A 23,362-nucleotide genomic window follows, 5' to 3' on the forward strand; every position below is an offset into this window, starting at 1 on the left:
AGTCCCCCATGAGAACCAGGGCCTGTGATCTGGTAACTTGTGCTAGTTGTCTAAAGAAAGCCTCATTTACCTCATCCTTCTGGTCTAGTGGTCTAGAACAGACACCCATCACAACATCATCCTTACTGCTCTCACCTCTAACCTTAACCCACAGACTTTCAACAGGCCTGTCTCCAGTTTCATACTAGAGCTCTGAGCAGTCATATGGCTCTTTTACATAATGAGCAACTCCTCCTCCTCCTCTGCTTATCCTTCCTGAACAGTTGGTATCCCTTCTTCATAGATAAGCATGAACTCAAGACTAAGAACTTATATGATGGGTGTGAGACCAGCAGAAAAATGTGGAAAACATGCTAAGCCACATAGAGCAAATTATAAGGCATTTTAGATTACAGAAGATGATCACCTGTGAAAGGTATCAGTAATTTCAAGATCTTCATTACAGAGCCAAGCTAGTCTGATTTTCTTCTAAGACCATTCTTTAACCTGCAGTTCACTGTGGCCAAACTTTTATATCAGAGTCAATGTTGTTCGCAATATCAGAAAAAATTCAAGAGAGACCAGACAAGAGAATCTTCCCACATTGTCATTTGAGAAAGACTTGGTGTCACACTCTAAGTCTACAAAGCATTAATATAGATTTTGATACATAGGATGTAGGTTTGAAGAGAGAGCATTCAACTGTTAAGCTTCTTGAGAAGGTTTTATCTGCACAAATCACCAGTCTGCAAACAAAAAATGACACACATTTAAGGTAATATATCAAGAATAACTCTCTTAATTACTTGGAATAAAGGCATAAACAGATTCATTAGTTTACCTAAGCAAAGAAAGGAATTTCAAGCAGTCCATTTTAAGTCTAAATATGTAACTCTCTCTACTTAGAAGGACTACCATAATCTATCTTGCCCTAAGAAGTGGCTATGAAGTGAGTTTGCCTGTTGTTTATATGAAAAATTGCTGCGTCAGCTTCTCACTACTCAGCTGAGGCAGAAAAACTCACAAGGCTGTAACATGAAAATGAAATCCTAACAGTAAGGAAAACAGGACCATCAAGATGGAGATATTTTTTAATAGATTTTCAAAGCTACTTGGACTCATTCCCTTCCTTCAAACACAAGACTGCTCCTATTGAACTTCACAGGATCTCTGGGAGCAAGACTCACTGTCTCCTAGATTCCTCCTTCCCTGCAGGTAAGAACCTGCCCCCCACCCACCCTTCTTTCTCTGCAGTCATAATTCATACACATAATTCATGTTATTTCTTTATTAAAATAATGTCAACCTCTCACACCCAGTTCTGTTTCCCAACAAGGTAGAAATGAAGATATGTTAGTGTTATTCATTGGAGAAATGTCTAGGATTGCAAGGAAGACAGACAGAAAAAGGAATTAAAAAGAAATGAACAAGATATTCAAAAAAGGGAAAGAAAAGGAAAGAAACCCCAGAAGTGCAAAGAGCAGACCACTGTTATCATAATTTTGAGTTTATGGAGAAAGAGAGGTTACAGTTTTTTGTTCTTAGATAAAATATGAATTTTAAATATTTTTATTGTATGATAATTTGATCTTTTTCACCTACAGCAGGGGTTGGGAACCTACAGCACATGGAACCATAATCTGGCCTGCAGATAAGGGGTTTCAGCAGCCAGACTGACCAAGATCAGGTCAGAGGTAGGAGGGTGCTTGGGCCCATCTTCCACTGCTGTTTTTCCCAGGGACTGTCATCACTCCTTCCCAGTGGTAGAGGAAAGCAACTGCTACCAAAGCCCTTCTGCTGCTACAGAGTAAATAGTTGGCTGTGGAGACTCTGTCTTGCAGCTGCAGGGAAACATGGTAGTGGTGGGTGCTTTCCTTACACAGCTGCTGGGTAAAGTAGTGTGGTGGTAGTTGGGTCCTAGCACCCGCCAGCTTCAATCTGGCCCACAGCCTAAAAAGGTTGCTGATCCCTGACCTACAGCAAACCCTGTATCCTGTGCCAGTACTATTTAGCAGTTAATGAACCTTAATCTATACTTTTCTTCCTTTTTGTCTCCCTCTATTCTGTTTCTTGCTCATTTTAGTACCATATTTACTCAAATCCAAGATGTGGTTTTCCCCCATTCAACGTAGGTGGGGGGCAGGGGAAGAGGACAAGAAGATAGGTAACTGCTGTAGACTCGTCAGAGCCACAGGCACCTGTTCCTCACCCTGCTCCCACCTCGGTTTACCTTCAGTTGCAGTTCAAATTCTGGCCCCATTCCAGCCTGGGGCTCAGAGTACGTACTGCAGCAGCCGGGGAGCAGCAGCAACGGTGGTGGAAGCTCCAGTCCCAGATCCAACCCAATCCAAGAACTGATGCTGTTGCAACCGTTGTTGCCTGGCTAGGCAGGGGCCGGAGCCACGATGTACTTGGAGCCAGAGTTGAGATTCAGAGTAAGCAGTAGCAGGGGAAAAGAAGGGCAGGGGCTGGGAGCACAGGTTCCACAGCAGGCACCACGGGGTACAGGCACCACAGGGGGCAGTGGAGGGGCAAGGGGCAGGAGCCAGGCCATTCGTCTCCTACACCAGCAGGAGTCAGTCCATTTGTCTCGTACACCACCTGCCCTCCTACAGAAGTGTATGTGTGTGGGGTGTGGAACAACAGACAAATTTTAAGACAATTCTCCAATATTTAATTTCCATGCATAGAATCTAACACATTTATGAATTTTCTTTGTGTAGAATCTAATTATTGGGGGTCATCTTAAATTTGAAGTTGCCTTGGATTCAGGTAAACATGGTATTTTCTCTATCCCTGTTCCTGCCAACAGACAAAGGCTTTTCTCTACAGAATAACCTACAAAATACTCTCTCACACTCACACACACACACACACACACACACACACACACACACACTGCATCTGTTTCAAAATAGGTGGGTGTGACAAGATGGCAATCTTCTAATGTATAAAAAATACACAAAAGCTTTAGTAAGCTGCACCACCACAGTACTATATAGAAACTGAGGCACAACCTTTGCTTTTAGCTTCTGAACATAAAACAGACACTGTAATTTAGTCTTGTAATTTAAGTCCAGCATAAAGAATAAAACAACAACATTTGATAAGAGAGCTCCCTTAAATAGATTATGTTATTATAATACATAATATATTTCCTTCCTTTGCTCCCACAGAGAAAATGAACCAACTCTCAAAAAACAGAATAGGCTAGGGAAGTCTGACAGAATGATCAATTACACTAAAGCCTGCACCCCAAACCTCAAGTTGTAAACAAGGAATATGATGGTCAGTGGCCTTGAGGACAGAAGGTAAGCTGCCCGTTAATATGGACCTACTGAAATTGCAGCGGAAGTGAACTGCATGGCAGCTCCTTTAGTCTTCCAAAGTCCCCCATATTCAAATCCACATATCTGTAAAAATATTTTGCATCCTTTTGTAACTTCCAGACATCAAGAGATGAAGAAACCATAATTTCCCCTTGATGGAAGCTTCAAGTTAACAACATTTCTGGAAACAATCTTAATATATGGAAAACCTACAATTTAGGAGTGATTTTTAATTTGGCCCATCAATAGTTCAAAAAATAAATTATGGTTATGCTGTGGGGAACAAAAAACGAACACGTTTATTTTAGAAAATTTGTGGACACTTTTTTTATGAACTGCTGGCCAATTTCTTATTAAATGTTCAATTCTGTTTTTGCCAAGAATGATGTAACCAAGTTCATAAACTTACACAAAAACATGCACTGATGTAAAAACTATGCCCAATATCTTTTAAAAATTATGGATTTTAAGAGGAGAGAATGACAGTATAAGGCAGTTAGGTCTCAGTTGTGCAATCATTTACTCATAGGCTTAACTTTTAAAAATCATAAAGATATGAATGAATTAAATTGGGTAGTTAGCAATTGCAGAATCAAGGTGTAAGTTACTGCACTGCAACCTTCAAAGCAGCATCTGATGCGGCTGTTTACAAAAGCTTGTCCTATACATCTCTGATTTAGTTAGCCTAGGGGCAGCAAACTGATTTGGTGCCTTGGATGGATGAAGGAGTGTGGGCTGGCTTGGGTGCTGCAAACAGCAGGCATCCTGGAGCAGCTCCATATGCTGCTTGCAGCATACGTGCCATCTCCAGCTCCCGCTCCATGCACCACATGCAGCATTCACCAGCCCTGACCCTACACACCTGGTAGGTCCAAGTGGGTGTTGCACATGGCATGTGGGACCAGTCTGGGGCATGTTGCATGTGCCTTCCACAGCAGACCAGCCCTGTATGCTAGATCCAGCGTGCCTGGCCAGTCTATAGGCCTGATCCAGACCAGCCCCTGATCCAGCGTGCAGAGCCAGTCCGGCATCGGCACCACATGCAGCACTTACTCCAGCCCGACCCAGCACACCCTGTGCAGTACATCTCCCAGGCTGGTCCCACATGCTGTGTGCACATGCACTGGCACTTGTGTCATGTGCAGCACTTACCAAATGAGCTCTGCACAATGCATGTAGCACATGGCACTGGTGCAGGACACGTAAGTAGCACTGTATGGCCAGATGACAGGGCTGAATGGGCTGCATCTTTGACACTCCTGAGTTACTCTATAAGGCTAGGGACAAAAGTTACACATATACCAGTTTAAGTGATCAGAAACTGGTTTAAACCTGTAACAGAACAGTTCAGTGCACAAAAACCAGTTTCAAAATGGCTGAAACTGGTTTAAGATAAACCTGGTTGAATGTAGTATGAGACTTAACTGATTTGGGTCAAACCAGTTTATGAAACTTCAGTCCCAGATCCCTTTCTGGTTCAAGTTAAATCAGTTTCCCAGCATCCCAGTGTGCTTTGGGCTGTGCTGTCTGCTCCTGCTCCCTAGCTAGAGCAGCGAGGGCTGGCTGACAAGGAGGGGGGGCAAGCCCGGCTGGGGATGCAGCCCAGTCTATGTGGGGGGACTGCTCCCCCCGGCAAAACCTGGCTGGGGTCTGGGACCAGGGAGGGAGTTTAAACACCCCTTCTCCCGCTCAAGCTCACTACTTGCTGTGATGGACTACAAATCCCAGAGGCACCTGGAAGCAGGAAGAAGTGATGAACCACCCAGCTGAGTCCCGATGCTCTGACTTTGGACAGCAAATCCCAGAAAGCTTGGGTGCAGCAGGAAAAGGAAGTAAACATCCAGCCAGAGAGCCTTGCTCTAGTGCCCACCAGCTTCTGGCCTGAGCCACTGCAGACATGTGGCTGCATTTCCTGAATCAAATGTCTGTTCACTTCTGTTTCAATTTAACTTGTGTAGTTCAAACTAACCTGCAAAGACTGAATTGATTCAGCCTCAAGGTTTTGACTGTCTGTACTTAGCCTCAAGGTGTCAATCTACCCTGCCTTCAACCTTCAAATTGCCATTCATGTGTAATCAAAGACTTAACACCAATTTCAATAAGATACTAAGAGTAGAAATTCTAGTGATCCACAATTAAGAGTCAGACAACAAATGCATCTAATTTAAAGGTAAAATCCCAGGCATCACAGTCTATAGTTACACTACTGGCTAAACTATAGAAGATTTTTCACACAATGAAAACTGAAGTACCTTAGAGTGAGCACTCCTGGCCAGCTCACATTCAGCCACTGTGTAAAACACTAAATCTCAACTAGGATGCCATCATATCCTTTTAAGGATGCCATGCAATATTAGCACTGTTAGGTATGAAAAACCCTATACATGATTCAAACATAAATGCAGAGATTTCAAATAAGAATTCAGAGTGTCAATACTGTTGTGGCCTCTCTGGCTTCTCTGCAACAGAAAAAAAATGCTCTGTTATATTTATGTTGTCAAAAAACTAGTGACAACGAGTAGCTGCTATTTTCTGAGGAGTGTCCTGCATCTATAAAGGCTCAGAACCACTGTTGTAGGTACATTCTACTTTAAGGGAAATTTCATTTATTTAAAATATGTGAATCCTGTTAAACCATAATGAGGCAATTACTAATGTCTTTTAAGAACCCATGTACCAACACAAGCAATTTGAGTATGCTATAAGGCTTGTATAATTACTTAGTTATTCACAGGGACCTACCAGAATTAAGGCAGCTGTCTGCCGATTTCAAAGGCAGAATGTGGGGCCCGGCAGACATTTCATGGGCAGAATGTAGTGGACCCCCCCATGCCTCTGATTGGCCAAAGGGCCCTGGTAGCCCAATCCCTTGCCTGTTAAGAGAGTCAGGCAAATATTATTTCAGTTACAATACCAGCTGAAGTCCCCTCTTAGGCACTTTCTTGGGGAATTTACAACTAGGTTCTCAGCCTTTTGAAGATGCATGAAAGAGACATGCACTACTGAGTATAATGCTCATGCTAACAAGGAAATCTAACTAATTGTACAAGAAAACTGGAGTACAATCTAAAGTACAAAGGGGAAAAGTAATTATTTCACTTGCTAACCTACACAGTTTCTTTTGCCTCTGGACAAGATATTTTCGGACAGAAATGTGATTTTTAAATTGATGCTTTCTCTTTAAATAATTCTTAAAGTCTAAAATATCCTAACACCCAGTGAACTTGAAAATCCTCCCTGTTAATCTGAACTGTCTATGAAACTGCATCAGTTTTACAGACAAGTCAGTTTCATCGAAAGAAAAATAAGACAGTTGCCCTGACAGTTTACACCACAGGGTACTCAAGGAGCTGGCAAGCACCATAGCTCAGCCCCTGGCATGGATCTTTGAAAACTCTTGGCGCTCTGGTGATGTGCCCGAAGACTGGAAGAAGGTCAATGTGGTGCCTATCTTCAAGAAAGGGAGGAAAGTGGATCTGGCAAACTACAGGCCCATTAGCCTGACCTCTATCCCGGGAAAGGTCTTAGAAAAGATTATCAAAGAGACCATTCTTAACAGACTGGCCGATGGCAGCATCCTTAGAGATAGCCAGCATGGGTTTCTTGTGGGTAGGTCTTGCTTGACCAATCTTATTTCCCTTTACGACCAGGTGACCTATCACCTGGACAAGGGAGAAGAGATTGATGTCATATATCTTGACTTTAAAAAAGCCTTATATTTGGTATCCCATGATCACCTCCTAGCAAAACTGGTCAACTGCAGCCTCAGCTTCACCACGATCTGCTGGCTGGAAAATTGGCTCCGTCGTCGGACCCAGAGGGTGGTGGTTGACAGAAATCAATCGTTGTAGTGCGCTGTGACCAGTGGGGTCCCTCAAGGCTCTGTACTTGGGTCAACACTATTCAACATCTTCATTAATGATGTGGACACTGGTATCAGAAGCGGACTGGCCAAGTTTGCCAACGACACCAAACTTTGGGGTAAAGTGTCCACACCTAAGGACAAGTGGGCGATGCAGGCTGACCTTGACAGGCTTGGGAAATGGGCGGATGAGAACCTGATGGTGTTTAACACCGAAAAATGCAAGGTTCTCCACCTTGGGAGGAAAAACCTGCAGCATCCTTATAGGCTTGGCAGTGCTATGCTGGCTAGCACTACAGATGAAAGGGACTTGGGGGTCATGATTGACCACAAAATGAACATGAGCCTTCAATGTGATGCTGTCACTAGTAAAGCAAGCAAAATGCTGGCTTGCTTCCATAGATGCTTTTCAAGCAAATCCCAGGACGTCATTCTCCCATTGTATTTGGCCCTGGTGAGGCTGCAACTGGAGTACTGCGTCCAGTTTTGGCCTCCACAATTCAAAAAGGATGTGGAGAAGCTTGAGAGAGTCCAGAGGAGAGCCACAAGCATGATTAGAGGTCAGGAAAACAGACCTTATGATGAGAGGCTGAGAGCCATGGGGCTCTTTAGCCTGGAAAAGCACAGGCGTGGGGTGATGTGGTGGCTGCCTATATCATGGGTGTTCACCAGGATCTAGGGGAACATCTGTTCACCAGAGTGCCCCACGGGATGACAAGGTCAAATGGTCACAAACTCCTTCATGACTGTTTCAGGCTGGACATAGGTCCCTTCCAGCCCTAATGTCTATGAATCTATGAAATCTGTACTTCCCTGAATTTGGGTCCAGCATCTTAGCCGAAGGGGCAAGGATACCTAACCTTTAAAAATCTTCTTCAGTCTATCAATGAAATGTTAAAAATGTTTTAAATCAGCGGTCACTGGTGGATCCTGGAGCGTCTTGAAGTCGATCCTGGCCTGGGAGGCTGAGCGCATGTGTGTATGCATGCCTCCTGCCTCCCCCCACCAGCTCAACAGGTCAGTTGGTAGGGGAGGAAAAGGGCGGAGGCCTGGGGGGCATGTGCAGCAGGACACAAAGCCTAGCCTGAAGCGGCAGCTGTCTCTACTGAGCATGGATTGGGGAGGGGGAGGCACATGCACTCACCTCCAAATGCAGGGCAGTGCCAGCAGCTGCAGCAGCTGAGGTAGGGAATGGGGCAGGGGTAGGTCCTGCACAGCCGGCGTGGGGAGGGAGACAGCTGTCAGCGGCTCATTCAGAGGGAGCATGCCGCCTGATCTGCCCACGGGCTGGGGTGGGCTGTGGGGTGGGGCAATGCTGGTTCTCCCCAGCCGGGCTGTGGCAGAGGTGGGAGCAAGGCCACGGGGAGGAGCATAGCCCCCCCAACCGTTACTCCCAATGCCAGCACTGCCTGCCCCAATTGCAAGTACGAGCTAGGCCCAGCGAGAACATCCCGGTGCAGTCTGCCCCCCTTCCCCCCCCCCCCGAGGACTTGGGGGCCAGGGGCTGGTGGGCATGGGGGAGGGTGGGCTACAGCTGCAGGCTGGATGGCTGCACCAGGTTGTTCTTGCCAGGCCTGGCCCACGCTTGCGCTTGGGACAGGTGGAGCTGGGAACGGCAGTTGGGGGGCTATGCCCCCCCCCCGCTCTCAGTGATGCCACCCTTAGGGATAAGGGCCTCCTTAGGAAGAGGAAAGCTGTTATGTTATAAACTGCAGTGTAAATTTAAAGGCACAAAGTTGGATCACTATGCTGGTTGTCTGTGTGGACACTGTAAGAGGATTTATAAGGTTAACCTTATATTGCTTGGAAAGATATTGATACTAAACTGAAAAGCACCATTTTTATTCCAAGATAACAGTCACACAGAGGGCAAAATTTTTCATTTAGACAAGCATCAAGTCATTACAGGAGACAAAGATGAACAACTGGGAAGGAAATTGATTTTACCTTAATTTAAACACCTGACATACACTTGGGAGGAAGAAACCAGACATTCATCAAAGGTGGCCCTTATTTGAGGGCCAAGATGACTCATTTCGGTTCTCTTATTTTTTGCAGGGTGTTCCAATAAAATTAGAATGATAAGACCTTATACTGTCAACATTAATATAAAACAGATAAAAGTGTTTAATCTTTGTGGTCTTTCATTATTTCAGCAGACTAATATTTCCCCACCATCTCTTTGCAGGTTACTTTTCAGTAATATATTAAGTAATGTGACTCAAATATGCTTTTCATTGTAAGTTTCACAAATTTCAATGCTTCTGAGACTAGCAATCCGAGTGAGGATTCCTATATTCCTACTGATATGCTGAAAGTGAAATAGCTGACCAATTTAACCCACAACCCATGATTTAATTCTCTACTCTGCTCATGACCTAATAAGGAAACAATTCTTCATATGTTCTCACAGGATTCCCTGAAAATAATTCTTATTTTAACTAATCTCAAAAATACAAGAACCATAAATATTAAATTATATCTAAGGAACCAAAATATTGTACCTAAAGAACTTTCAGCGGTGATCTACATAAATGAAGCAAACGATGTTAGTTACTTTCTTAATAATGCTAAAAGTCAATCAGAATGTTTGGATAAAGTTTCTTTTTCTTGATCTCAATCCAGAAGTGATTTCATAAAATCAATTTAGTTGCTAGCACTATAAAATGTGATAATTATTTTCAACATGTTCAACATTAATGAAGCCTGATTCAACCTTCTGTAAAAGGAATATTAACCCTAGAGCAGGGGTCAGAAACCCCCGGCACACGTGCCATTAGTGGCACGCGGAGACGTTTTTCCCGGCACACTGGGAGGCACACAAAAAAATTATTTATTTATTTTTAAGTTGCTGCTCCAGGCTGTGCAGTCACAAGTCACAGATCTGCGGCAGGCACTGGGGCGGAGCCAGAAGAACAAAGGCAGGGACGCTGGCTGTGTTCTACGGCCCTTGCCCCTTGCTCCCAGGCTGCGGCTGGCCCCTGAAGGGAGCTGCCCAGGCAGGCAGACAGACAGCCTGTCCCACCTGGGGCAGCACTGAGGTGTTGAGTGCTAGGGCCGGGCAGTTGGGACAGGGTCTGGGTGGTGTGGTGGGGGGCAAGCCAGCCCGGTCAGGCCCTTAGGAAGGCAGGGGCTGGGCAGGAAGTGGGGGCAGCCCTGGGGCTCTGCAGGCTCAAGCTGTGGTGGGTGGGCAGAGCTGCGCGGGTTGGCTGGACCCCACCTCCAATGCTGCTGAGCCCCCCTGCTGTGTCCTGAGTCTGTGGAGCCCTGGGGCAGGCCCCGCTCCCTGCCTGACCCCAGCTCTCCTCCAGCTGCAGCCTTCCCAAGGGCCTGGCCAGGCCAACCTGCCCGCTGTGACTCCCCCGGTGCCTGCTGCTCCCTGCTCCTCTCTCCCCCCTTATCACAACATGCTTAACAAGAAAAAAAAAATCACAAGTACAAGGCAGTTCATGAAGTTTTATTTATTGTCATCAGGTTTTGAATTTTTAGAAAGTCTGGTATTTACTGTAAAAAAAAAAAAAAAAAGCAACATTAATGATTATTAATTGTATTAAATATGCAGTGCATCCTGCCATGTACCCCTTCCGCCCCAGTTTTGTTTTTGTGGTGTGCTGGCACTCTGGCACCTTAAAAGGTAGACATTGTGGTTTTTTCGGCACTCTGGCCAAGAAACATTGCCTACCCCTGCCCTAGACCTATCAACCTGTTTACTTGACAGAGTCAAGCAGATCACAAACCACCATTTAAGATTCATTAGCAAAACAAAAGAGGTATCAACTGACATTACCAACACTTGAAAGGATGAAACACGTCTTGAATGAGACAAAATCTTGATGAAAGGATACATTGGAAATAGGCAGTTACAAAAACATTTAATCAGTGTTTCTGTATAATTTATCAATGTGTCAAAAATATATATCTTCAATTGGCAAAGGCTGAAATTTAGCAAAACCTAAAATTTCATAGATTTTTTTTTCATAGTTATATTGGATGTGAAACCCACTCATTAATATCCTGGGATATATCTTTGTACTCAAGACTTTAGTTAGGGGTCTTCAGATACAGGCATCCCGCATCTTATGCGGGGGTTACGTTCTAAAGGCAGCACGTAAAGGCGAAAATCAAGTATAGTAAAATCGCATATTACCGTGCCAGTGGTGACTGCCTCTGTCTCCAAAACCTCCCGCCGCAACCATGGAGCCGCACTTAGAGCTGTGTGGCCGGCGGCAGCGGTGCAGCACAGGGTGGTGGTGGGGACGCCCGGCCACACAGCTCCAGGCACGGCTCAATGGAGGTGGCGGGAGGTTTTCGAGGCGGAGGCAGTCACTGCTGGCAGTGTGGTGGTGGCTGGGCCTCCAGGTAAGCAGCAGCGCCACGTGCAGGCTCAAGCCCCGCCCCCCCTCCCCACCCGCGTATAGTTGAATTTGCGCAAGTTAAATGCACATAAGATGCAGGATGCCTGTATTAGGATGCAGATTTTTGCCACAGACTGCCATAAAGTGGTCTCTGATTATTTGGAAAAGGTTAGCTGACTAGCACTAACTATGTTTTATAATATTTCTTTTTACTGTTTTCTTCTATCTCAATACATAATGAAATTTTTGGCTAAGCCAGATCTGATTTAAGTTAAATCAAAGTGATTAGACTACACTGAAAAAAGAAAAATGAACTTTGAGCTCAAGGCTTGGGGGAGGAGGTCCATAGACTATTTAAATTCCTTGTTAATCCATAGCAAAAGCATTTCCCCAAAGTAAATGATGTGTCTCCCTGGTAGGATAGGAAGATCTGGCTAGGAAGCACTGAAAGACCTCTATTGCTCTTCAGTTGCTTGAATGTGTACAACTTCATGTGCTTTTGGCAGCTCTGTGGATCCACTGCAGCAGTTGTGTCAGCAGAGCACAAAACGCATCCTTGGAAGGCAGCAGAAGTTGAATGAACCACTAAAGATGACAGAAAGTGTGAGATCTACACATGACTTTTGCAAGTGGCCAATGGTAAAAGAAGCCTTCCTTTGTTCATCAGAAAACAAACGCCTGATACATCTTAGCTATTTGATCACTATTCTCATTCTGACCAAAAAAATAAGTCAAATGTGTGCCTGACCCAGGGTTACAGAACTATAGCACACTACTTTCTGTAGCCACCAGCACATAAGCAAATGATGCGACTAGCATCCAGGGACCAAAGAGAATGTCTTTTGGTTAGGAGCACACCGATCAAGATTTTTTGGGCTGATACCAATGGCCAATTATTAACAAGCCATATTGGCTGATACTGATCTGATTGCCTACATGCAGCCTGGCGAGCAGCATCTGGCTAGTAAGTCTGTTGAGGGGGAAAGGGCAGAGGGGAGGGAAGAGGCATGGGGGGAACGGATCGAGGCCCCTGCACTGAGGGAGAGAGTGAGGCAGGCGCTGCCCAGCTGGGGCAAGGCAGGGCATGGGATGGAACTGCAAATGGCTTATCCAGAGGGGGCAGGGAGATGGGGGGGCTCCCCCCTCGCCCCTCCCTGCCCCCCCAACAGACTTACCAGCTGGACACTGTTTTCCAAGCTGCCAGACTGGCTATGTGCATGCTGCAGCTGTGCACATGCACACAGCATTTATCAAGGACATTACTGGCCACATAAGCCAAGAAAAGCCAGTTGCCGATAATGTCAATTTTTCTTTTATTGGTGCCAATACGATATGGACCAATGTATCAGTGCACCACTTCTGGTATTCCTTCCTGTTACCAGAGCTCTCTGCAAAGGCAGCCAGAAGAACAAGCCACACAGTCTGCTACCTAGAAGCCCTGAAATCCCTTGCTCTGAAAAGAAATGCCCTTGCTCTGAAAAGAAAGAGGCTGCAGCCAAATCTTTTTTCCCCATACCATAATTAGTTGCAAGACCCCAGCTGACTCTGAACAGGCTTAGGAAGGGATCCCTTTACACTTAAGACTTTATACTGGGAAGGCCATTTTTGCACTTTTAATGGCTAGAAATTTACTTTTTTTCTTTTGTTTAAATGATGAGTAGTCAGTGACATGCACCTTAGATAGAGTCCTACTGATATTAGGATAAGTAGATGTTTCAACCCTTAGTTATGAAAAGTAAAAAGGAATTATTTTTTTCTTTAAAAAAGTCAATAAACAAATGAATAGTTTATATCCAAATGCATATTGGGTTTGGTACTGTGCAGACAATGTGTTCTTTAGAAAAACACGAAGAAAAGAACCTCAAAAATTCAAAGAGGATTGTTTTTAACATGTTTCATCTTCAAGAGTTTAATATTTTATTGAAATAGTTGCAAACAAAATTCAATTATTCCTCAAACCATTCTGTATGTCAGTTTGGAGTCTAAATTCAAAGGAAGACACAGCAGAAATGTAATCCTGATTTAAATGTAAGTTATGCAATCTTACAATGATTTGATCTCTGCAGACCACTCCACTGTATACCAGTAAGACTGTAAATTATTAATGAAACAGAGACATTTCTTCCCCAAAGACCTTGCAATCTAAATAAATTCCAAGACGCAGAAAGAATTCTGAATTTCTATTTAGAAAATAAAATAAATATTCCTTTCTCACATAACTGTTTTATGTTACTTAAGAGCCAAAATAATTGAAGTTTAACTAATGAACAGGACATACTACATTTGTGACAATAGCTGAACATCTGTTAAGAACATAGTTTCCCAAAATCTGATCCATGGAGAGCTGGCTAGTTATATGTGCTGGCTCTCTCTCATTTCCAGCTGTTAAATTGCATTAAAAGCAGCTAAAACTACATTAAATGCTTTCCCAATATCACTTTTCCGTGAAGCAATTGGTATAGTTGCCATAGGGATGTTATAAAATCATGAAAGAGCTGATTTGCACAATTGAGATAGTCTGCATCGGAATGTGGTCCTCCCCATAAAATAGGATGAGAAACTGAGCCTATTATAAACAAAATAGCTCTACATAATGTGATAAAGAGCACTATGGTTTATAAAGGAATAAGATCAGCTTCTCCATGAGAAGTTGATGTTAATTTTTTTATGGTTATTGTGAAATGTGGAAGAAATTATTAAGTGACAAATGAACTCTCACATGGATATAAATACACAAGAGCTGACCAGAACTTGGTATGATTCCATATTTGCTGAAGGTGATTATAAATAATATCATTGGGTATTTGATAACTGCTGTTAAATTGATTAAATCATCAGTTTTGTATGTTTTTCTATGCTGAATAAAAATATCACTAGAAAGCACACCATTTTACTCTTGTGAAAAAACAGGTATGTTGCAAAGTACCCTGAGAAACTATCAAACTGCATTCAAACTATTATAAGCAGTGCTGGTAGCATCACCTCCTGTGAAAGTTACCTAAGAATTCCTGATTTCAATTGCTTATAACTCTGCCAAACTAGGCATTCAGGCTGAAATCTTCTGTTTTAGTTATCCACCCCAGAATGATTTCTTGGGGAAAATGTGAGTCAAGATAGTTCAGCCATTTCCAAAGAGAAATGTTGTTTTACCTGCATAAAAAGATGTCTGGATCCTTTTGGGGGGAAGCTCTAATACTTCCATGTATCTGAGTAGGAAGTTGAAATTTGGCAGCAGGTGGGCTTTATTTTTAAGAGATGTATCTTGCACTGTCCACTTAAAAATCCACCCATGTTTATCTAAAGCATGAACCTCTGGAAAAACTGAAGTCTGCACAAGCTCAGTAGTGTTGGCCTGAGTTTCGCAGTTTGAGACTCTGCACATTAGGCACATTTCAGCCCAGGCCTGAGCAAGACTTAATTTAATTGCAACTCTGGGCTGCCACTAGATGAGCAAAAAAATCAATGCTAGATCTGACAGTAGAAAGCCTGCTTCCTCTGTGCTCTCAATGAATAGGAGCACAGAGAAGGAAGATGCCCAGTTTGAGCATGACAGAGGACAAGAATAAAGAAGAGCTAGAGAGTTGGACAAGAGCTGGGCAGGGGAAGGGGGAAAGAGGAAAACCAGGATTCCAGCTGGGAGAAAGATGTGCAAGTGAAGAGAGGTCTAAAATGGAGCTAGGGTATGGGGAGAGAACTAGGACTGACTGGACAAGCTAACTAGGATAAAGAACTGAAGCAAGAGAATGGGACGCAGACTGGAAGCATTCTTTTTGAACACACAGAGTGCTATGAAACACTAAGGAATCTGAAAAAGCAGGCTCTACGTTTCCTAAGCAGGAACTGAGCATCCAACTTACTAGACACTTTTGATCTTCTTTTTGTAGTGTTTCAAGCCCACATCTGCAAAACAGAGATGATAATTCCACCCCCTTACTTTGCAGCAATGTTATAGAACAGTCCTCCCCCAACCTGCTTCATCATGCATGTGCAGCCAGGCAGGCATGACACAGCACACTGCCTCACTTTAAGCTCCTTATGGACTCCTCTTTGGTACCACAGCACACTGGTGCTCTGGGCTGCTGGCTCCCCTGGCACCAAGGACTGTTTCACACTGAGCTGCCTCACTCCCTGGGGCAAAGACATACAGCAGAAGTCCAGGGAAGGGGAGCCCCAAGACCCCAGCTAATGCTGCAACTGGAGCAATAAAGGCCACAGGTGGGAGTCTGAGGACTGCATGTTAACCCCTAGCAGACCACATGTGACCTGCAGACCACCAGCTGGACAGCCCAGTTGTAAAGTTTAAATATTTGGATACAATACTAATGAAAAGTGCTGCATCCATAACTGATTTTTTTCAGTTCTGTGGCCTACTCCTCCACACACATAAAAAAGAAATCACTTTGGATCAATTCAAACTTAGCATATTTCCTTGCCAAGACTAAAAACTTTCCATCTTTTCTCTATTTCAGGCCTTTTTTTAGCAGAAATAAAGCACTGGAAATGAAGGACTAGATTTTGATGCCATTCACAATTGGAGGAAAAAGATACATAGAAAGAGGAAGAAGTGGTGGCAGTGCTGCCTGTCCTTTCTCCAACAGCCCAGTAATTAGGGCATCCTCTAAGGAGGTGGGAAATCCAGACTTGGCTGTATAGGGGGATTTGAACTTGCATCATACAGGAGGGTGGTCTAACCACTTTGCTAACTAGGTTTTAGCTTTCATTTCTTCACTGGTCCACAGAAAGAAAAATATATAAACCTAGGTGTTGCAGGGCACTAAGGCATGCCAGCTCCTTTTAAGAGTTTCATAGTTGGTAGGGTTGGAAGGGACCTGAGCGGATCACCAAGTCCAACCCCCTGCCATGGCAGGAAAAAGTACTGGGGTCAAATGACCCCGGTGAGGTGTTCATTTAGCCTCCTCTTAAAGACCCCCAGGGTAGGAGCCAGCACCACTTCTCTTGGAAGTTGGCTCCAGATCCTAGCCGCCCTGACAGTGAAGTAGCACCTCCTGATATCTAGTCTGAATCTACCCTCTGCCAGCTTGTGACTGTTATTTCTAGTCACTCCTGGGAGTGCTCGGGGGAACAGGGACTCCCCCAATGCCTGCTGGTCCCCTCTGACTAGTTTGTAACAGGCCACTAGATCCCACCTCAGCCTTCTCTTGTGGAGGCTGAACAGGTTCAGGTCCCTTAGCCTCTCCTCATAGGGCCTGCCCTGCTGCCCCTGATCATGCGAGCGGCCCTCCTCTGGACCCTCTCCATGTTGTCCACATCCCTCCTGAAGTGTGGCGCCCAGAACTAGACACAGTACTGCAACTGCAGCCTGACCAGTGTCGCATAGAGGGGAAGGATTACCTCCTTGGACCTGCTCATGATGCATCTGTGGATGCATGACAAGGTGCGGATGGCCTTCCTGACCACGTCCCCACACTGTCGGCCCATGTTCATTTTGGCATCAATAATGACTCCCAGATCCTTTTCTGCTTCTGCACTGACAAGAAGGGAGTTCCCCAGCCTGTAGGTATGCTGCTGGTTCTTCCTCCCCAGGTGCAGTACCTGGCACTTGTCAGTGTTGAAACCCATCCTGTTCTCATCCGCCCACCCCTGTAACCTGTCTAGGTCTGATTGCAGCCTATTCCTCCCTTCTAGCATGCCCACTTCCCCCAACATCTTAAGCACAAAGGCAGGCTAGCCAAGGGGGCCCTGCAAGCTAGGCAGGGCTTCAAAGCTGCAAGTTGCCTGAGCCACCAGTCAATGAGGTAATTAGTGGGCACCTGCAGGCAATCAGCTGACCAGAAGGAGGCAGGGCCCTGGGTACATATAAGCTCAAGGCTAGGGCTGCTAGGGTTCACTCTCTCTGGCAAGTACTAGGAAAAAGAGCTTCTGCAAAAAAGCTACCTGAGACATTTTGCTGCCTGTTTTGCTATCTCCAAGTGCAGTAAGGCTCCATGAGCCCATAAGGTACCCAGGGCTAGAGGGTGTATGTAAGGAGAGCGGTTTGCCCTTTTTTAAGGGGCAGAGCATGGTTTCTTTTGGTTATTGGTATGTTATAGCTCAGGGGCTTATGTTTGTGCTATTGTTTGAACTGGTGGTTTGGAATGAGGCTTAGGGAGGGATCATTAGTGCCCAAAGGGGAGCTGCTACAGGGGCCAGAGAGCCTTGGTGCTGAGGGGGGCAGCTCCAGGGCTGGAGAGCTGAGTGACAAGAGATGATTGACTAGAGCTAGTAGCTCAAAACTGGGCCTGGCACAGCGGGTCTAGGCTAGAAGGCCTAGCTGTACTAAAGGAGTAGAGGCTGATTAAGCTGAGATGCCCAGCAGAGGGAACAATATTCATGTAACACCTGTAAGGCATGGTAAAGGGGAGGTTTTGGAGCCATGCAATTATTCTTATATAATAAAGGTCTTAGTCATCTGTCTGTCTGTAACACTCCTGGAGCACTCCGACTGGAACACTGATTGGTTACTGAAATAGCCAATCGGAGTGCCCCAAGAGTGTTTTGGACTGGAGATGGTGGCACAGCAGAGTGCTGTCATGATAGTGGGGTCAGAGGGCACAGAACAAGGGGGTGAAGCCAGCACTGCTGCCCCCCTCATCCCTGCTCCCTGGAGGGGGTGGTGGTGTGGAGTGCCTGCCAAGGGGGATGGTAGCACAGCAGCGGTGTGGGGTGGTGGGTGGCGGTGCTCTGTTCCTGCCTGTCTGTCCCCTTCCCTGGTCATTCCTAATGGGCAATGGCTTACTTAGCCCATAAGGCTTGAGGTGCCCCATGCTGCACAATGCTGAGGACAGCGAAGGGCTCAAGGACCAGCAAGTCCAAGTGAGGTTCAGTGGACTAGGGCCACGCGAAGGCCTGTGGGCTGCCTCCCAATTTATTTTACCAGCAAGATGTGGTGGGCAAGACAAGAGGGCGCCTTCAGGACAGAGCTGGCACAGTTGCAGAGCTGCCAGGAGCATCACATCCACCCCTGGGGATCCTGCCCTGTGATGCTATAGTTAGGATGCTCACGTGGGCAGTAGGATACTCCGGTTCAAGTCCCTGCACCAACAAATATTTATATGTTCAACAGCTCAACAAGAGAAAAAACCCACCTGAGAATACCCTATATAACAGTTTCTCAACCCATGGGTTGCAAAAATATGTGAAAGAGTTGTGAAAACTTTACAAATGAATTCTTGTTTAAAGGAGGAAAACATGGGGAAACAGTAAGTTTTGCCTTGTAAGCTGTCAAGAAGTCTGCAAGGGGCTGTTTGTGGGGGCCATCCTGCCCCAACATACTGGGGGTCTGGAGGCAGCAGGTCAGGACTGGCCATCAATGTTTACAAATGGGTCCTGGTCCAAAAAAGGCTGAGAACCACTGCCCTATAGAGTGGGTTATTGGGTAAAAAGTTGTCTCGCTTCAACCAAAAAGAAAAATGAAGTTGAAACTCTTTGGCATTTTGGCTCAAATTCACACACAGCCACATGTATAATAAGTTAACAGCTTAAATTCTCCCTGTTCTAGTGATAAACTCCAGAGTTAAGTCTGTGAGGTAATGAACAATTTTATCTTCACAACAGGCTTTGAATAGTGCATAGTAAAATAAGGCTTAAAGCAACATGCTGAATGAGAGAGAAATACTGCATGGCTATTTTAAGTGAGTATCAGCCTTCCTATGCACTGAATGAAGCTTGTAGAAAGGACAACATGCATTCCTGTAATTAAAGACTGAAAGCAATTTTAATTCTGGCACTTCCTAACTTTACAAAACTTAAAGCACTCAAATCTTATTAATATTCTTTCAACATGACTGGGAGTGGGGGCAGGCATGCATGAATATATAATGACAGTTCTGGAATTAACAATGGATTACAGAAGAAGAGTGTTTTACTTAAAATCCAGGACTCTAACCATTTAGGACTATTGCAACCCTTTACTAGGGGTGCACTGAAAGATTGCTTTAGGACAATACCTATGGCCAATTATTAACCAGCCATATTGGCCGACACTGATCAGATTGCTGACATGCAGCCCAGCAGCAGAGCATGTCCAGCTAGTAAGTCTGCTGGGGGGTGTGGAGGGAGCAAACTGAGGCCCTCACACTGAGGGAGGGAGTGGGGAAGGTGCTGTGAAGCTGCAGCACGGGATGGAGCCATGGGCAGCTCGTCTGGTGCGGGGGTGGGGGATGGCTCCTGACACTGTATGCGCCCTGGGAGGGTATGGGGGGCCTGTGCCCTTCTGGATCTGCATGTGGGGTAAGGGAGGGCTGCACCAATCTCTTCCCAGCAGGGGTCTGGGCTAGGGCTGCGCTTGGGTAGGGTGGGCAGCAGCAGTGCTGGGAGGGGGGCTTGGAGGGGACTACAGCCACCCCAAAATTTGCTGCTGCCCCTGTCCACCCCAGCCCCTCTGCTGAAAAGAGGCTGGCACAGCTCCTAGCCCTGAGTCTGTAGCAGGCAGCCTGCCCTCACCCTGCGTGCAGACTTGGGGGGATGGACATGTGCCCCCCTGCCTCCCCCAGGGGTGTGTAGTGTCAGGGGCTGTTCTTCCTCCCCCCACACAAACCACCCACAGCTCTGTCCCATGCCCCACCCTACCACAGCAGGGCAGTGCCTGCCCCTGCCCTACTCCCTCCCTTACTGTGGGGGCCTTGATCTGCACACCCCCCACATCCCTTTCCCCACCTTCTCCCTCAGACTTATTAGCCAGATGCTGCTCTCCAAGTTGCCAGACTGCATTTCTGCCCACATGCATGCTGTAAAACAAACAATGGCTCCAGCTGGGCAGTGCTTGCCCCAGCCCTGCTCCCTCCCTCACTGTGGGGAGCTTTTTCTGCCCTTCCCTCATGCCCCACCCCTTCCCTTCCAGCACAACAGACTTACCAGCTGGACAATGCTCTTCACTGCCTACATGGTGTGCTGTGGCTGTGCATGCACAGGCCATTTATTGGCCATATTAGACTGATTTCCAATGCAGACAATTTTCTTTATATTGATGCCAATCCAATATTGGACTGACATACCAGTGTACCTCTACTGAATAAGAAAGGGAGGACTGCCCCCCACCCCAACCACTTCCTTGGGGGACTAACAGGTTAAAAAAGGCTTGTCAAATTCCTTTCTGAATTACAAATGAACCACACATTGGTGACACCTCAGAAGGGAATGGGGGGGAGGGGCAGGTGCCCCCTCTGATTTCTACACTAACAGCAGGGCATGGGGCTGCAGCCTGGCTGGAGCTAGGGACCAACAGTGGGAGTGGTAGTGGTGCAGAGTTGTGCTGCCTCTCTCAGAACTTCTGCTTTGCCTCTGGAACTATTCTTTCTCCCACTATGTAGCCACTGTGCAGCTATCACAGCAATTGCTTTCTAGCATCACTTTCACATGTGAAGTAATCCATACTTAATTTCTTTTAATGCAGTTACCTGGAAACAAAAGTAGAGACTCAATGCTATGTTGTTACTGTGGTCTGTAAAACACCACCTAGGCAACCTCTGACCCAGCCAGTTCAAGAAATTACTGAAATGTATATCAACCATATGTACGCCTGTCTCCAACTCCCACTGCAGACCCCTTTTGTGACTTCAAAATATTTTCCTTTCCCATTCAAGTCACAAGCACAGGACCAAAAAAAACCTGTAGGAACAACACTTTCAAAGTCTAGCTGTACTGTCAGAAAAAAATTAAATTGAATAAGCTTTTTTAAATTTTCTTTGTTTTTGCTTTGTTAAATCTGTTCCCTTTCACATATACATACAGAACTGTGAACATTTAAACTGGCACCAAAGCATTTGCTTCAGACACTTTCCCCCAGCCCAAGATGAAAGTGACAGTCAATTTTACACTTCCTGATCTGGCCCCCCTACTCCAGTGACCAAATGTTAGCTTCTCTTTCCCCCCACCCCCCTGAAGCTGTGTTTTGTTTTGTTTTTTTCAAAGCTGTGCTGGCTTTCACTCTTCATACCTGAAGAAGAAGGACTTGCATTCAAAAGCTTGTCTAACTCTATCCCAACTATGCAGTTGGGCCAATATAGGCTGGAAAGCAAGACAGATTTACACTTTACAGATTAACCAAAGTAGATAATTTCTATATATGCCTCAGTGCAGGATCCCTGCCCCCCCCCCCACACACACACATCTGGGAGGGATGTGGGTGGAGAGATGCTGCCATATGCATCCAGAGGGCCAGATCTCTCCCACATTTGATGTAAACTTCAGCTCAGAAAATCCTGTACAGTACAATCGTGTCATACATGCATTTAACTTGCATGAATTCAACTTTACACAGGGTAGGGGGGGCGGGGCTTCAGTTTGCGGCGGCGGGAGGTTTTGGCAGCGTGGTGGTGACCCGGTGGCATGCAGCCATCCCCCCCACCACCTCATGCTGCACCACTGCCAGCTCTAAGCATGGCTCTGTAGCGGCAGGGGGAGGTTTTGGAGGCAGAGGCAGTTGCCACTAGTCAAATTGCTGGCGATTTGACTATGCTTGATTTTCACCTTACGCGATGACCTTGGAACCTAACCCCTGCTTAAGTTGCAACATGCCTGTACTAATATAGGTGTGTGCACGCATATATGCATTTGTGTGCACATGTACATGTGTGTGTGTGTATACCATAAAATCACAGAAAGTGAGGGTTGGAAGGGACCTCAGGAGGTCACCTAGTCCAACCCTGTTTTAGGAACCTCCAAGGATGGAGATTTTACCACTTCTCTGGGTAACCTGTTCTGTTGCTTTACTACCCTCTTAATGAGAGTTTTTCCCAATATCTAACTTAAACGATATGTAACCCCCCGCCCCAACACACACACACTCTCTCTCTCTCTCTCTCTCCCTCTCCCTCCATCATCCATCCATATCCATAGATCTCCATTTAAACATCTTTGGAGACACCTATACTTACACCTACTTTGGACAGCCTACATGCAAATCGCCCCTGCCTTCTACTTGGATTTCTGACGAAGGGCTAGAGCAATGCAAGACGCCAGCCTGAGAAACCCTTGCCTCAAAAGGTGCCTCCTGTCTTCCACAGCACCAAGGCCCCCAGTCAGCAGTTCCCCACAAAGAAAAAAGCCCCCACCCCGGCACTCTAAAAACGAAATTAAGTTAGAAAAAAACCAAAAAGAATGAAATAAAGATAAAAGTGCATTAAAAATCAAATAAAAACAAATAAAAATGAAAAATATTAACATACAAAAATAAAATAAAAAATAAGGGGAAAAAATCAACCCCCAGACAATAAATTAAATGAAAAATAAGAGTAGGATGAATTAAAATAATGAAACAATATAATCAATAGGACGAATAATAAAAATACAGGAAAAATAAAATATAAAGAACAAAACAAAACGACTACAAACAATGTAAAATCTCCCTCACCCCCAAACGAAAGAAACCAGCGACAGCGGCGCACTCCCCCAGCCCCAGGCCGAGGGACAGGGGTCCCAGGCGGGCCGGGCGCGCACCCACCTTTCTGCGCTGCGGCGCCCCGCGGCAGCAATAGGAGGAGGAGGAGGAGGAGGAGGAGCGGCGCGGGCGGCGGGCGAGCCCCCGCGGGGAGCGGCGGCGGCGGCGGCCCGGGGCTCACCATGCCCCACGGCGGCGCCAGCGCATCCCGGCCGAGGCGGGGAGGGCGGGGCGGGGGTGAGGCGACCGCGCCGCTACACTGCCCTGCTCTGCCCGCGGCTGCCGGCCAGCGAGCGGCACCCGCGCGCCCCTCCCCGGCCCGGCCCGGCCCGGCCCGATCAACTGCTGCCCGCCGCCCTTGGGCGCAACCGCTTCCGGGTTCCGCCGCGCGCCTCCGGGGGGAGGGGGGAGCGGCCCCTGAGTGGGCAGCAGCCTTCCGAGCGCTTCCCGCCGAAACCCG

At 46.1% G+C, this 23,362-nt stretch overlaps 1 protein-coding gene across 1 annotated transcript in view; it reads right to left on the reverse strand.

Annotated features, from left to right (window-relative positions):
* DCBLD2 (discoidin, CUB and LCCL domain containing 2) overlaps positions 1-23,260 on the reverse strand; it is a 97,345-nt gene extending 74,085 nt beyond the window's left edge. The window contains exon 1 of the mRNA XM_014603890.3: positions 22,966-23,260. Coding sequence (XP_014459376.2) covers positions 22,966-23,086 — 121 coding nt within the window. The 5' untranslated portion in view covers positions 23,087-23,260. The remainder of the gene's footprint in view (positions 1-22,965) is intronic.
* Positions 23,261-23,362: the final 102 nt, after the last annotated feature.

This window comes from Alligator mississippiensis, chromosome 1 (assembly GCF_030867095.1).
Source record: "Alligator mississippiensis isolate rAllMis1 chromosome 1, rAllMis1, whole genome shotgun sequence".
Lineage (NCBI taxonomy): Eukaryota > Metazoa > Chordata > Crocodylia > Alligatoridae > Alligator > Alligator mississippiensis.